Below are 15,091 nucleotides of genomic sequence, written 5' to 3' on the forward strand. Positions count from 1 at the left end.
GGCTGGAAAGCATGCTCCGCAACAGCTGATTGTTCCGTTTGTCCTCTTCTACTATTGCTCTTGTGCTCTTCCAAATGTTTAGAAACAGTTCTTTTAGTGGTACCCACATAAACATCTACACAGCTGCATGGGATGCTATACACTCCAGCTTTTTCCAATGGTTTGCGAGCGTTCTTGGCAGGCTTGAGGTATTCCTGTATCTTCCTGGTGGGCTTGTAAATTAGGGTAATATTCCGCTTCATCAAGATCCTCCCTATTCTTTCGGTTACATTTTTAACAAACGGCAGGAAAACCTTAGATTTTGCAGTAGCCTGTACGGCACTATGATTTCTGCATGGCTGCCTCAACGCACGTTTTATTTCGGTGTACGAATATCCGTTCTTCATAGATTCTGACTAAATTATGTTTTGAATTAAGTCATATGGCCAGAAAAAGACAAAAGTAAATCAGATTTTTTAATCTACCACTTATACTAACAATGCACAACTATAACAACACCAGAAATTGTGCACGCAAACACTTCTCCCCCCCCCCCCCCCCATATCCCTCTCCCTCCTCTCTCCCTCCCCATCCCTCTCTCTCCCCCCCTCTCTCTCCTCTCTCTCTCTCTATCTCACTCACTCACTCACTCACTCTCACTCTCACACATACACACACACAGTGATTGGAAAGAGGAAATAGGCGAGCCATCTCCGTGGATCCAATTCCATCAAATGTAGTACAGCATCACATTGTATCTTTAGCAGATAAAGAGTTATGATATTTCCATGACCCTAAGGCAGGGCACCAACGCATGTGGCATAACAGATACATGGCAGTGACATAGTGTGCATGTGACTCGATGCCAATAGAAGTAGTGTGGCACCATGTTATGTTTTTCTTTTATGATGAAGGTGCTCTGGTTGTAGTCAACAGTTGATTGTTTTTTAATTCTCACATGATCTCCACTATGGATCTTTCTCTTATGATTTTGAGGAATCTATTTGATAACAAAAAAAAAATTTGGTTCTTTCCCTCCTTATAGTCTGACATCACATCTTGATAATGCATTGGCTATCTTTTTGTTATTGTTATAGTTACTGTAGTACCGCAAAATTAACTAAATATTGTCTGTACTATCAGTTTCATTCACAAAACATTCAGTAACTGTTTCTGTTCACATATTGTCGGAAGAATGGTCTGTGTTCCAGTGAGCAGTGAATATGAAATGGGGTTTTGCTATTGATATAACTAAAGCACACTGTGTTCTGGATAATTATTTATGCAGGAGATATGGTCACTGCCTTGAAGACATGTTTACTGCAAAAGAAATTAGTGTCTGCCATAAACCTCGATGGACAAAGAAAAAGTTTGTCAGCAGTAACAAATAGAGATGTAATGGCTAATTTTTTGTAAGCATGGCTGATTAAGTACCTCGGTAGAGGTTATGAATGCAGAATATGAGCTGTTGAATGCATTGGTTGATCCAATTAATAGTTTAGTCCCATTGTCAAGTATAACCTCTACCCATACTAATTCGCAGGAACTATCTACTTCAATTTCACTACAAGGTAAACTACTTCTGACAGCAATAAGTACTCCTCCAGCAACTGTATTTAATCTATCCTTTCTTAACACTGTTAAATTGTTTGAAAAACTTTAAGCTGAACTTATTTCTGGCTGTATCCAGATTTTTGTACCTACAACTATTTGAGTTTTAGTGCTTTCTATTAGGGCTTGGAGCTCTGATTCTTTCCCAACACAGCTATGACAGTTTACAACTACTATACAGCAACTACTTTATTGTTTTACCTGCCCCTTCTTATATGGACACCTTTTCTGTGGTTTCCTGAGACCTTGTAACCTTAAAAAACTGCCCAGTCCCTTCCACACATCTCCTGCTACCCATGTAGCTGCTCCCTGTGCATATTGGACTATTGATCTATTAAGAAGAACCCAGAAACCCACCACCCAATGATGCAAATCAAGGAACCTGCAGCCTACACCGTCACAGAACCGCCTGAGCTTCTGATTCTGCCCCTCCACTTGGCTCTGCACCAAAGGACCACAGTTGGTTCTACCAACGATAATGCAGATGGTGAGTTCTGCCTTAATCTCATAAGCAACACTGGCAATCTTTACAATTTCCACTAACTGCCCAAAACCAGAGAGAATCCCCTTGGATCCAAAACAAGACACATCATTGGTACCGACATGAGCCACCACCTGCAGTTGGCTGCACCCTGTACTCTTCATGGCATCCGGAATCACCCTTTCCACATCTGGAATGGCTGCCCCTGTTTTGCACATGAAGTGCACACTGGCTTTCTCCCCCTCCTTGGCAGCCATGTTCCTAAGGGGCCCCATTACGTGCCTACCGTCGAAGCTCCCAACTAGCAGCAAACCCACCCTCTGTGAATGCCTAGACTTTGTGGGCCAAGAAGCTTCCTCTGGAACAGTGTGGACAACTGCATCCGGCTTAGAGACCTTGTCAGCCACAGATAACGCCCTAAACTGAACTGGGGAGGCCCTACGATCGGCCCCTCAGAAAGGCTTTCGCTGCCTGCCAGACTTTGGAATGATCTCCCACTCAGGGGTGGGGTCAAGCTGAGTGCCGACAGTACCCGGGGCAGCCCCAGCAGTGGACCGATGAAGGGAAACATGGTACGTGCTCGATGTCCCTTGCATCCCTGCATCGGAGCCGCCCCCTCCCCCCCCTCCTCACCCCCACAGTAATGTCCCTTGGCAGCAGCCCCAAACTGTGTGACGGAAACCAACACTGCTTTCAGCTGAGAGCGAAGGGTCATAAACTCAGCTTGCATCTGTATACAGCAACGACAGTTCCTATCAATTACTGAAGTTGCCCCTGCTTGAAGCTCATAAAAATATGTAACAAATGAATGGTGTACTCGCCTTATTAGCAGCAGGAACTCGAGGTGCTCTGTCACTGACGGTCTAACCGAAACTGAGCTGTTCTAACCAAAACAAACAAAAGCCTGTATGATATGAGGGTCAATACAAGGGTTGATAACAACAGTGGTACTGTACGTTACACTGTAATTAAAATAAAAGGCTAGTAAGCACTCAAACATGCGGGAAATAACAAAAATAAAATGTTAACTACACAGGTAACTGAAAAATAAGTCGCTCCTGTTGGAAGTTCCTAAAAACATGTAGCAAACAAACAGTGTACTCACCTTATTAGCAGCAGTATCTCGAGGTGCCTTGTCATTGGCAAGACACAGTCAATACATTCTCTGTATAATACCAATGGTAACATTACTGATGACAGTGCCACTGAAGCAGAGTTACTAAGTACATTTTCTAAAATATCTTTACCAAAGAAGATGAAGTCAATATTCCAGAATTCAAATCTGGAACAGCTGATAGCATGACTAACTTAGAAGTAGATCCCCTATGTGTGGTGAAGCAGCTTAAATCACTTAATAAAGGCAAGTATTCCTGTCCATATTGTATACCAATTAATAAAGGTAGGTGTTCCTGTCCATATTGTATACCAATTAGAATCCATTTAGAGTATGCTGATGTAATGGCCACATACTCGATGAAATACGTGTACCTAAAGATTGGAAAGTTGCACAGGTTGCACGAGTAGTTAAGAATGGAAATAGAAGTAATCTGCTGAATTACAGACCCATGTCACTGGTGTCAGTTTCGAATAGAATTTTGGAGCATATACTGCATTTGAACATTATGAATTACCTCAAAGAAAACGATTTATTGACACACAGTCACCAATCATTAAGAAAATATAATTATTGTGAAACATAACTAGTTGTTTATTCACTCGAAATAATAAGTGCTATTTGCAATGAATCTTACATTCATTCCAATTTCTTGATGTTCAGAATGCTTTTGACAGGGTTCCTTACAAGTGATTTATTATAAAACTTCGTGCCTATGGAGTATCGTCTCTATTGTGTGACTGGATTCATGTTTCAAAGTTTGTAGTAATTGAGTGATATCTGATGTTATTCAAGGATATGTTATAGGCCTTCTGCTGTTCCTCATATATATAAACGATTTAGGAGACAATCTGAGTCCTCTTAGATTGTTTGATGTCATTTACTGTCCATTGTAAACGGCTTCTTCTTCTTCTTCTTCTTCTTCTTCTTCTTCTTCGCCTTCTCCCTCCATCTCTCCCCCCCTCTCCCCCTCCCCCCCTCTCTCTCTGTCTTTTTTTTTTTACCTATATACAGGTGACTGAAAAAATTAATAATGATATTTAAAATTTCCTCTTCATTGGTAAGCCTACCATTCTCCTTCTTTTTCTACTTCTTTTTCTTATGCCTTTGTCCCACATTGGCCTAAGGTCAGGATGATTACTAAATGGATTTGGCATGATTAATTTAAGGATTGGCCTGATGCACATGCTATCACCACCCCATTACCCTCTGGGGTGGAATATGTGTAACCTAGCTATCAACGAGTAGCGTTATTCGTGTGAAAATGAACAGAAGTTTTCTAAATGTTTACAAAACATGTAACTGAGATGAGCTTTGGATACCACCTTGATATTCACCTGGTGGGATACAGAAAACCACCTAAAAATCCCCTCTGGGTTGGCTGACAAACTGATGCTCGTTGTTAATCCACTGGGCAGATTTGATCCAGGGCCGGCACATTTCCCATCCCAAAAGTGCCACTTTTAAGACTCATGGCTATCTGCGCTGGTATAGGCAAGCCTACATTGTCTCCATCTATTGCAGTAGTTTACTTCTGGCCAACAATAAGCTATTATTTATCATTATTTCTGTTTTGTTTTTCGGATGGAAACTGCAAATGACCTCTTTGTTTTTCTTTCAACCGGCTTTTTCTTTTCTCAGGGTTTTACACAGTTGAGAACACTTTTTTCATGTTATGAACATATTGAATTTTAACTTCCATTCTCAGTTTTATCCTTATTCTTACTTGAGCCATCAACTTCTTGTGTACTTAAAACAATTGTTTTTGCCAGATCTTCTGGTGAGTCTTGAAATTTTACCTTAAGAGAACTTGCTAAAGGCTTTTCTTTGTTTCATTTAAGTTTTGTTAGGTTCCCAGAAATTTATACTTTTCTTCTCATGCATTTGTGTCAGTCCTTGCTCTTACTAGTTGTTGGTCACTGCTGGTGCTGAATTTTTTTAAAACAAAGACGCCATAAACTATATAAGGAGAATTCAATAGTATAAGTTTATCTCTTTTAACATTGAAGTTGAGACTTCTCTATGTCCATTTCTATGTAGGATACTTTTTTGCAAAATATGTTCATAAAAGGCATTTTAGTAAATTCTGCAAATTGGACTAATCAATGTCTTCTCTTATTTCTCTTGTTGATCCAGCTACCATTTCACCTTGTTTGTGTGTTCCTGGTTTAGTGTTAAAATCACCAATAACTAATGTAAAGTGGCAGTCCTTTCCTTTTTGACATATTTCACACATCACAAATATTGGAAAGAAATGGGCACTTATTTTTGTTATTTTGATCATGATTTCCATTGGACTCTGTACATGTGTTATACATATCTAGTAACTCACACCTCTCTCCTACAAAATCAACTTCTTAAATTTCACTTTTCCCTGTCTCCCTGTCACTAGTTTAGTATTTAGTAGATCTGTAGATAAACTATGTGATCCAAAGTATCTGGACACCTGGCAGAAAATAACTTATAAGTTTGTGGGGTCCTCCATGATGTTGGCCCACCCTTAGTCTTGATGACAGCTTCCACACTCGCAGGCACATATTCAATCAGGTGCTGGAAGGTTTCTTGGGGAATGGCAACCCATTCTTCACGGAGTGCTGAGGAGAGGTACCTATGTTGGTCAGTTAGGCCTGGCACGAGGTCAGCATTCCAAAACATCCCAAAGTTGTTCTATAGGATTCAGGTCAGGACTATGTGTACACCAGTCCATTACAGGGATGTTATTGTTGTGTAACCACTCAGCCACGGGCTGTGCATTATGAACAGGTGTTCGATCATGTTGAAAGATGCAATCACCATACCCGAATTTCTCTTCAACAGTGGGAAGCAAGAAGGTGCTTAAAACATCAATCTAGGCCTGTACTGTGATAGTGCCACGCAAAACAACAAGGGGTTGCAAGCCCCCTCCATGAAAAACACAACCACACCATAACACCACCACCTCCGAATTTTACTGTTGGCACTACACACGCTGGCAGATGACATTCACTGTGCATTCGACATACTCACACCCTGCCATCAGATCGCCACACTGTGTACTGTGATTCATCACTCCACACAACGTTTTTCCACTGTTCAATCATTCAATGTTTATGCTTCTTAGCAGTGCGATGTGTGGCTTATGAGATGCCACTCGACCATGAAATTCAAGTTTTCTCACCTCCCACCAACTGTCATAATACTTGGAGTGGATCCTGATTCAGTTTGGAATCCCTGCGTGAAGGTCTGGATATATGTCTGCCTATTACACACTACGACCATCTTCAACTGCCGGTGGTCTCTGTCAGTTAGGAGACGAGGTCAGTCTGTATGCTTTTGTGCTGTACATGTCCCTTCGCATTTCCATTTCACTATCACATCGTAAACAGTGGACCTAGGGAAGGTTTAAGAGAGTGGAAGTCTTGTGTACGGACATATGACACAGGTGACACCCAATCACTTTACCATGTTTAAAGTACGTGAATTCTGCGGAGCACCCCATTCTGCTCTCTCACAGTGTCTAATGATTACTGAGGTAGCTGAGATGGAGTATTTGGTGGTAGGTGGCAGCACAATGCACCTAATATGAAAAATGTATGTTTTTGGGGGTGTCTGGATACATTTGATCACATATTGTATGTCAGTCCTAATCCCCACTATTTTCTCAGTGATCTCATGTTCTGTTCTATTGTGTCATTCACTCCAACCCCAGCCTCATATATGATAGTGTGCAACACACTACGGGGGTTTAGAGTCATAGTGATGTATCAACAAAATTTGCCATTTTGACTTATCTGCTTCACCACTGTCTTAACATTAAAACTGGGAATTATTGAATGAATGTAAACACACACTAAGAACTATGAGATATCACATTTATCAGCAATATGAATTTGGTGGTGTAGTAATAGCATTTCTAGTGTTGGAAAATTTCTTTTGCCTTCATCTCAAATCAGTTTTGTAGGTACGTTGTTCTGACTCTAAACCCCTGACTAAAGGCCACATGTTCACCAGGGGGAGCCTCATGGTTCAGTATTAATATGCTCTTCCTTTACTTGTCATCCCTCTCCTAACATTTGGTCCTTATGTGCACTTTACCTGTATCTCTCCCTTGCCTCTTGTTTCCTTATTGTCTCCCCTGCTCCACCCAGTTCAAAAATTTAGCTTCAGTGAGGCCACAGTACTAGGTAATGTATCAAAGTGTGTTTTTCTGTGTCTATCTGCTTTGAAGGAGAATACAAGTTCTTCAATAAAGAACTAATAAAAGGCATTTGAATTTCCAGGTGAGTGAGTTCATCAAAGTGGCAAAATGTCATGGCAATGTTTTGATTATCCATATACAGCTGTTGCCAGGTGTGAGCCAACACTTCCCCTTGTCCAAGGGCAGGTGGGAATGGAACTGCATTCAACTTCTGGCACAGAGAGTCAGGCTGCACCTCGCATGCCTTTTGGTTGGCTCTTGGCGGGGAGTACTCACAGTGTTTTGTAGCCAGTATTGGATCCTGAGTAGAACTTAATTTGTAGCTGTAGCACCTACATAAACCAACTGAGAGACCATCTTGTTACTGTGCCAGAAGAATATGGGAGTGACACTCACAGAAAAGCCACACTATTTTGACGAACTCACTCGACCGGAGATCTTTATTGTAATTCAGCTTGCTAAGAAAGACAATGACATCATGTCAATAAAGAAATTTAAATTGCTCATGTTATCATTTATTAGTTTTTTGAGAATATGTTAATGCAGTAATTGAAGTTGTAAATCCTTACACATAATGTAATTGTGATCTCCAAATAATTGGCTTCAATTCTGCCACATAGGTGCTAGAGACACTGCTTGATGAAGCAGCTAGCGCAGCAGGCATTGCCAAGGTAGTGGCACAAGAGGAGGGCCGCAGTGAAGGCATTGGACCCATGCTTCCAGCAGCGCCACCAGAGCCAGAGATCCGGCTATCCCCTGCAGACTGGCGTCGTATTGCATTGTCTTCGCAGAAGACTCCTGCCACAGTAGAAGAAGATGATGTGGTGTTTGTTAATGCTCCTCCACCTGAGATGGTTTGTATCTCCAACATCACTGGCTAAAATGAGTCTTATAAATGAAATACCATGTATGTTGGATGGCCTTTAACAGACAATTTCTTAGCTGATCTTTCTCTCAACACACACACACACACACACACACACACACACACACACACACACACACACACACACACAGAGGGAGGGAGGGAGGGAGAGAGAGAGGGAGAGAGAGAGAGAGAGAGAGAGAGAGAGAGAGAGAGAGAGATTCACTGTGTTTTTTCGCTAAATTTACCTCATTTGAATCTTCGCTGGAGTCATTTGCTGTTGCAAAACTTCAATTTGCACTCAAGAATTGTTTTAACTAGTGCACCTAGTCCGTGTTACAGATGCACCATTTGACACTTCATCATTAGAATTTCTTTGGATTCAGTGGCATGCTGCTTGACATTTTAGTGTTAAGAATTGTTCTTTGAATCATTGTCAAAAACATTACAATACATGGTATATTTATGGCGTAGGGTTGTGGCGATCCCATCGCCCAGTGGGAAGCAACTGCAGTCAGCCACCTGAGTATTGGCGGAAGACCATAGCATTTATAGGGTGTAGAGGAAATGTGTATCCTTCAACTGCGAACAACTGGGCCTCTCTACTGTTTACAACCGTAGTTGTAACTCGGAGCTTGCTCCACAAAAGGTTTAACCCCTTTTGAGAGTCGACCGTGGAAGGAAATCTTTTAAGGAAAATACCACCGCTTTGCAACAACCAGGAAAGACTGCATTCGGATGTGGTGGGCAGTCATTTAAAAGATAACTTAGATGAGTCGGAGCATCTGAAATTACCCAAGACTGACAGTAGACCGAAACGTAGACTCAAGACGGGACAGATAAGTAACATAGCGACACACAATATAAATTCTCTCATTAAACCAGGTAAACTCAAAATTTTGACAGACAAAATGGATCGGCAAGGGATTCTGATAACTGGACTTCAAAAAATGAGAAACACGGATCAAGAACCAGTGGAATCACAAGGATATAGAATTTACAAGGGAATACCAATGGAAAGAGCAATGAAGCAATGCCTGCAATTTGGAACAGGATTCATGGCCAACCTCAAAGTGATAGATTCCATAATAGAATTCAAAGCACAATCTCCTGGGTTCTGAACATTAACTATAAAAGCAGCAAATAGAACATACACAAGATGCCCCAACTAATGACAAAAACAATAGAAAAGACCACAGAGAAGATGTGGATGGATTTTGGGAGCTTTTGGATCAGACAGCAATAAACATCAACAAAAACACACCAAAATTATAATTGGGGACTTTAATGCCCAATTAGGAAGGGAAAAGAGGTACAGAGATGTAATAGGGAAATGGCCACCACAACGAAGAACGAACCAGAATGGTATGAGACTGGTGAAATTCTGTAGAAACCATGACATGATCTCAAAATCAACATACTTCATGAGAAGCCCAAATAAACTTAAAACGTGGAAACACCCAGACTGCACAAAAGGAGACTCATATCTGCATGGACCATGTCTGCATGGATAAGAACTACCACAAGAAAATCTACAATGTGAAAGTCCTGAGAGGAACTGACACCATAACAGATCATTACTTGATAAAAATAAAAATTAAGCTCACCCCACTGAGAAAGACAAAATACCACCCAAAAAGAAAGAGAACTTATGGCCCTCATAAATTGATAAATAACAAGGAATATGAATAACAAACTAGGAATATAAAAATAGCAGATGATCTGGATGAAATAATTCCTCAATTGAAACAAATTGCTGAACAAGTAGCCCCAATAAATCCTAGGAAAAAAAACCACCAGTGGTGGAATGACAAATGTGATAAAACAGTGGAAGATAGACACCACGTCTAGTTAAGGTATTAGAGTCAAAAACAGAAGAATGTTACTTGGAACTCACAAAACAAAGAAACATGACTCAAAAAACATTCCCTACAAGTGCTGTAAAGATCAACTTGAAAAGGAGCTAGGAGAATATCAAGGAGGATTTACACCCTGGAGAAGCTGTCCAGAACAGATCATCACATAAAATTAATAATGGATGCCTACAAAAGGAGACAGAAGCAACTAGTCATAACTTTTGTAGACTTCAAAAAAGCTTATTATTGCATCCACAGATCTTCTATGCTGGACATATTAAAAAATTTTTCTCATCATCCCAAATTAATAAGAATGATAAAATTAACCCTTACAAACACCAAGTCCAAAGTAAAATATTGAGGAGAACTATCTGAGCCATTTACAATTAAAAAAAAAGAGTAAGACGAGGAGATGGTCTATCACCACTGCTCTTCAACTGTGCTCTTGAATACTTGATGAGAGAATGGTACAAAGAAAATCCTAAAAACATAACAGTTGGAACTAAGAAATATGATAGAAACATTTATGATATAAATCTATATGATATAAACCTAAATTGTTTAGTATTCGCAGATGACTTGGCATTACTAGCTAATAATGTACAAGAAGCTAGAAATCAAATAATGAGCCTGCAAAATGTAGAGCAAAAAGTAGGACTCTAGATATCTTTCAAAAAGACCTAGATAATGACAACAGACCCGTTAGTAGTAGAACACGTAACAGTAGACAACAGAAAAATTAAAATAATGAAGCAATCTAAATATTTTGGTGAGATTATAACACAAAACTTGGATCAAAAACCTGCTTGGTAAGAAAGAAGCAATAAAACGACAAAAGCTCAAAAACTAACATGGTCTAAATACAATAAGAAATGTCTATCAGTTCAAACAAAATTAAAACATTACAAGGCGGTGCTTCAGCCAGCAGTAACATACGCAAGCGAGACTGTTTTTAAAGTCACTCAGAGAAACAGAGTTGACAAAACACTAAAAGTAGAGAGAAGAATAGCTAGAACATGCATAAATAAAAAATACCAGAAGGAAGGACAATGGCAGATAGTGCTGAGTGAAGAAGTGTACAGGGAACTGGGGCTCATCACAGATACTAAACGTAAAAAGAAGATTTCTTTTTTTTTGGCCACATAATGGGGACACTAGAAATCAGATTAGCAAGAAAAATTATGCAGAAACTGTGGAATCTGAAGCAACAAGTAGGATGGTTCAAGGAAATTACATAGAGAAGAACTGAAAGACAAGAAAATAAGATTTAAACACAAATTACACACAATGAAAAGAGTATTTACAGATGAGGAAAGACAGGAAAGATCAGAACGAATGAAAGGGTACTGGGCAGTTAAAAAAGAATGAAATATGTGCTTACTGAAGAAGAGGACCAACAAATGACTGACGAAAGTGGTCCAATGAGGCCATAAAAGCAAATTATAATAACAACATGGTATATTTTTCTGTTTATAGGTTGTGTCTCTGAGTATTCCGTCATTATCATCATCCTTTTCCAGACATTCGGCACATCTATACTTCTCCCTGCATTATGATCTTCAGTCATACTCATGTTGTTTTGCATGTTTTCTTATGTCGTTTGCCCATCTCCCATTGGATCAAACTCATAATATTTTTGTATCTCTTTGTAAGCCAGCAAACATCTTCCTTCAGCTGGGAACCGTTCATTCATCTGTCTTCATGTTCTGCCGACCTCCATTTAATTTTCGTCAATCTCAAGCATATGTCTCCCACTACTGTCTGCTGCCTGATCTGTTGGTTTGTTTTTGTATCTTTCATAGTACACTACTGGCCATTAAAATTGCTACACCAAGAAGAAATGCAGATGATAAACGGGTATTCATTGGACAAATACACTCCTGGAAATTGAAATAAGAACACCGTGAATTCATTGTCCCAGGAAGGGGAAACTTTATTGACACATTCCTGGGGTCAGATACATCACATGATCACAGTGACAGAACCACAGGCACATAGACACAGGCAACAGAGCATGCACAATGTCGGCACTAGTACAGTGTATATCCACCTTTCGCAGCAATGCAGGCTGCTATTCTCCCATGGAGACGATCGTAGAGATGCTGGATGTAGTCCTGTGGAACGGCTTGCCATGCCATTTCCACCTGGCGCCTCAGTTGGACCAGCGTTCGTGCTGGACATGCAAACCGCATGAGACGACGCTTCATCCAGTCCCAAACATGCTCAATGGGGGACAGATCCGGAGATCTTGCTGGCCAGGGTAGTTGACTTACACCTTCTAGAGCACGTTGGGTGGCACGGGATACATGCGGAATTGCATTGTCCTGTTGGAACAGCAAGTTCCCTTGCCGGTCTAGGAATGGTAGAACGATGGGTTTGATGACGGTTTGGATGTACCATGCACTATTCAGTGTCCCCTCGCCGATCACCAGAGGTGTACGGCCAGTGTAGGAGATCGCTCCCCACACCATGATGCCGGGTGTTGGCCCTGTGTGCCTCGGTCGTATGCAGTCCTGATTGTGGCGGTCACCTGCACGGTGCCAAACACGCATACGACCATCATTGGCACCAAGGCAGAAGCGACTCTCATCGCTGAAGACGACACGTCTCCATTTGTCCCTCCATTCACGCCTGTTGCGACACCACTGGAGGCGGGCTGCACGATGTTGGGGCGTGAGCGGAAGACGGCCTAACGGTGTGCGGGACCGTAGCCCAGCTTCATGGAGACGGTTGCGAATGGTCCTCGCCGATACCCCAGGAGCAACAGTGTCCCTAATTTGCTGGGAAGTGGCGGTGTGGTCCCCTACGGCACTGCGTAGGATCCTACGGTCTTGGCGTGCATCCGTGCGTCGCTGCGGTCCGGTCCTAGGTCGACGGGCATGTGCACCTTCCGCCGACCACTGGCGACAACATCGATGTACTGTGGAGACCTCACGCCCCACGTGTTGAGCAATTCGGCGTTACGTCCACCCGGCCTCCCGCATGCCCACTATACGCCCTCGCTCAAAGTCCGTCAACTGCACATATGGTTCACGTCCACACTGTCGCGGCATGCTACCAGTGTTAAAGACTGCGATGGAGCTCCGTATGCCACGGCAAACTGGCTGACACTGACGGCGGCGGTGCACAAATGCTGCGCAGCTACCGCCATTCGACGGCCAACACCGCGGTTCCTGGTGTGTCCGCTGTGCCGTGCGTGTGATCATTGCTTGTACAGCCCTCTCGCAGTGTCCGGAGCAAGTATGGTGGGTCTGACACACCGGTGTCAATGTGTTCTTTTTTCCATTTCCAGGAGTGTATATTATACTAGAACTGACATGTGATTACATTTTCACGCAATTTGGGTGCATAGATCCTGAAAAATCAGTACCCAGAACAACCACCTCTGGCTGTAATAATGGCCTTGATACGCCTGGGCATTGAGTCAAAACAGAGCTTGGATGGCATGTACAGGTACAGCTGTCCATGCAACTTCAACACGATGCCACAGTTCATCAAGAGTAGTGACTGGTGTATTGTGACAAGCCAGTTGCTTGGCCACCTTTGACCAGATGTTTTCAATTGGTGACAGATATCGAGAATGTGCAGACCAGGGCAGCAGTCGAACATTTTCTGTATCCAGAAAGGTCTCTACAGGACCTGCAACATGTGGTCGTGATTTTACTTCCTGCTGAAATGTAGGGTTTCGCAGGGATTGAATGAAGGGTAGAGCCACGGTCGTAACACATCTGAAATGTAATGTCCAACTGTTCAAAGTGCTGTCAATGCAAGCAAGAGGTGGCCAAGATGTGTAACCAATGGCACCCCAAACCACCATGCCGGGTGATACGCCAGTATGGTGATGACGAATACACACTTCCAATGTGATGTCGCCAAACACGGATGCGACCATCATGATGCTGTAAACAGAACCTGGATTCATCCGAAAAAATGACGTTTTGCCAATCGTGCACCCAGGTTTGTCGTTGAGTACACTATCACAGGGGCTCCTGTTTGTGATGCAGTGTCAAGGGTAACTGCAGCCATGGTCTCTGAGCTGATAGTCCATGCTGCTGCGTACGTCGTCGAACTGTTCGCTTGGATGGTTGTTGTCTGGCAAACGTCCCTATCTGTTGACTCAAGGATCGAGACGTGGCTGCACGATCAGTTCCAGCCATGCGCATAAGATGCCTGTCATCTCGGCAGGTAGTGATATGAGGCCATTGGGATCCAGTATGGCATTCCATATTACACACCGATTCCATATTCTGCTACCAGTCATTGGATCTCGACCAACGCGAGCAGCAATGTCGTGATACGATGAACCGCAATCGCATTAGGCTACAATCCTACCTTTATCAAAGTCCAAAACGTGATGGTATGCATTTCTCCTCCTTACACGAGGCATCACAACAACATTTCACCAGGCAACGCCGGTGAACTGCTGTTTGTGTATGATAAATTGGTTGGAAACTTTTCTCATGTCAGCACGTTGTAGGTGTCGCCACTGGTGCCAACCTTGTATGAATGTTCTGAAGAGCTAATCATTTGCATATTACAGCATCTTCTCTCTGTCGCTTAAATTTTGCATCTGTAGCACGTCATCTTCGTGGTGTAGCAATTTTAATGGCCAGTAGTGTAATTTTATGAAAAGGGAATTTGCTACTCACCATATAGCAAAGATGCTGAGTCGCAAGTAGGCACAACAAAAAGACTGTAATAAATAAATCTTCTGGCCAGTAAGGACTACTTCAGAAATTGACGACAGACACACACAGAAACACTGAAGCAAATGCATTTCACACACACACACACAACTGCACTTTCAGCAAATTGTAACCACACTGCGAGCAACACCAATGCATGATGGGAGTAGCGACTGGGTGGGGGTAAGGATGAGGCTGGAGTGGGGAGGAGGAGGGATAGTAGGGTAGTGATAGTGGACAGTGAAGTGCTGCAGATTAGACGTTGGGCAGGGGAGAGGGGGGTTAGCAGAAAAGGAGAGAAGTTAGAAGATTGGGTGCAAAGG

General features: G+C 42.3%; 1 protein-coding gene across 2 annotated transcripts in view; it reads left to right on the forward strand.

Moving 5' to 3' along the window:
* LOC126337228 (uncharacterized) overlaps nt 1-15,091 on the forward strand; it is a 204,113-nt gene that overhangs the window by 54,484 nt on the left and 134,538 nt on the right. For both annotated transcript variants that reach the window (XM_050001449.1, XM_050001450.1), the window contains one exon: nt 7,983-8,216. In XM_050001449.1, coding sequence (XP_049857406.1) covers nt 7,983-8,216 — 234 coding nt within the window. The remainder of the gene's footprint in view (nt 1-7,982; nt 8,217-15,091) is intronic.

This window comes from Schistocerca gregaria, chromosome 1, assembly GCF_023897955.1.
Source record: "Schistocerca gregaria isolate iqSchGreg1 chromosome 1, iqSchGreg1.2, whole genome shotgun sequence".
Classification (NCBI taxonomy): Eukaryota; Metazoa; Arthropoda; class Insecta; order Orthoptera; family Acrididae; genus Schistocerca; species Schistocerca gregaria.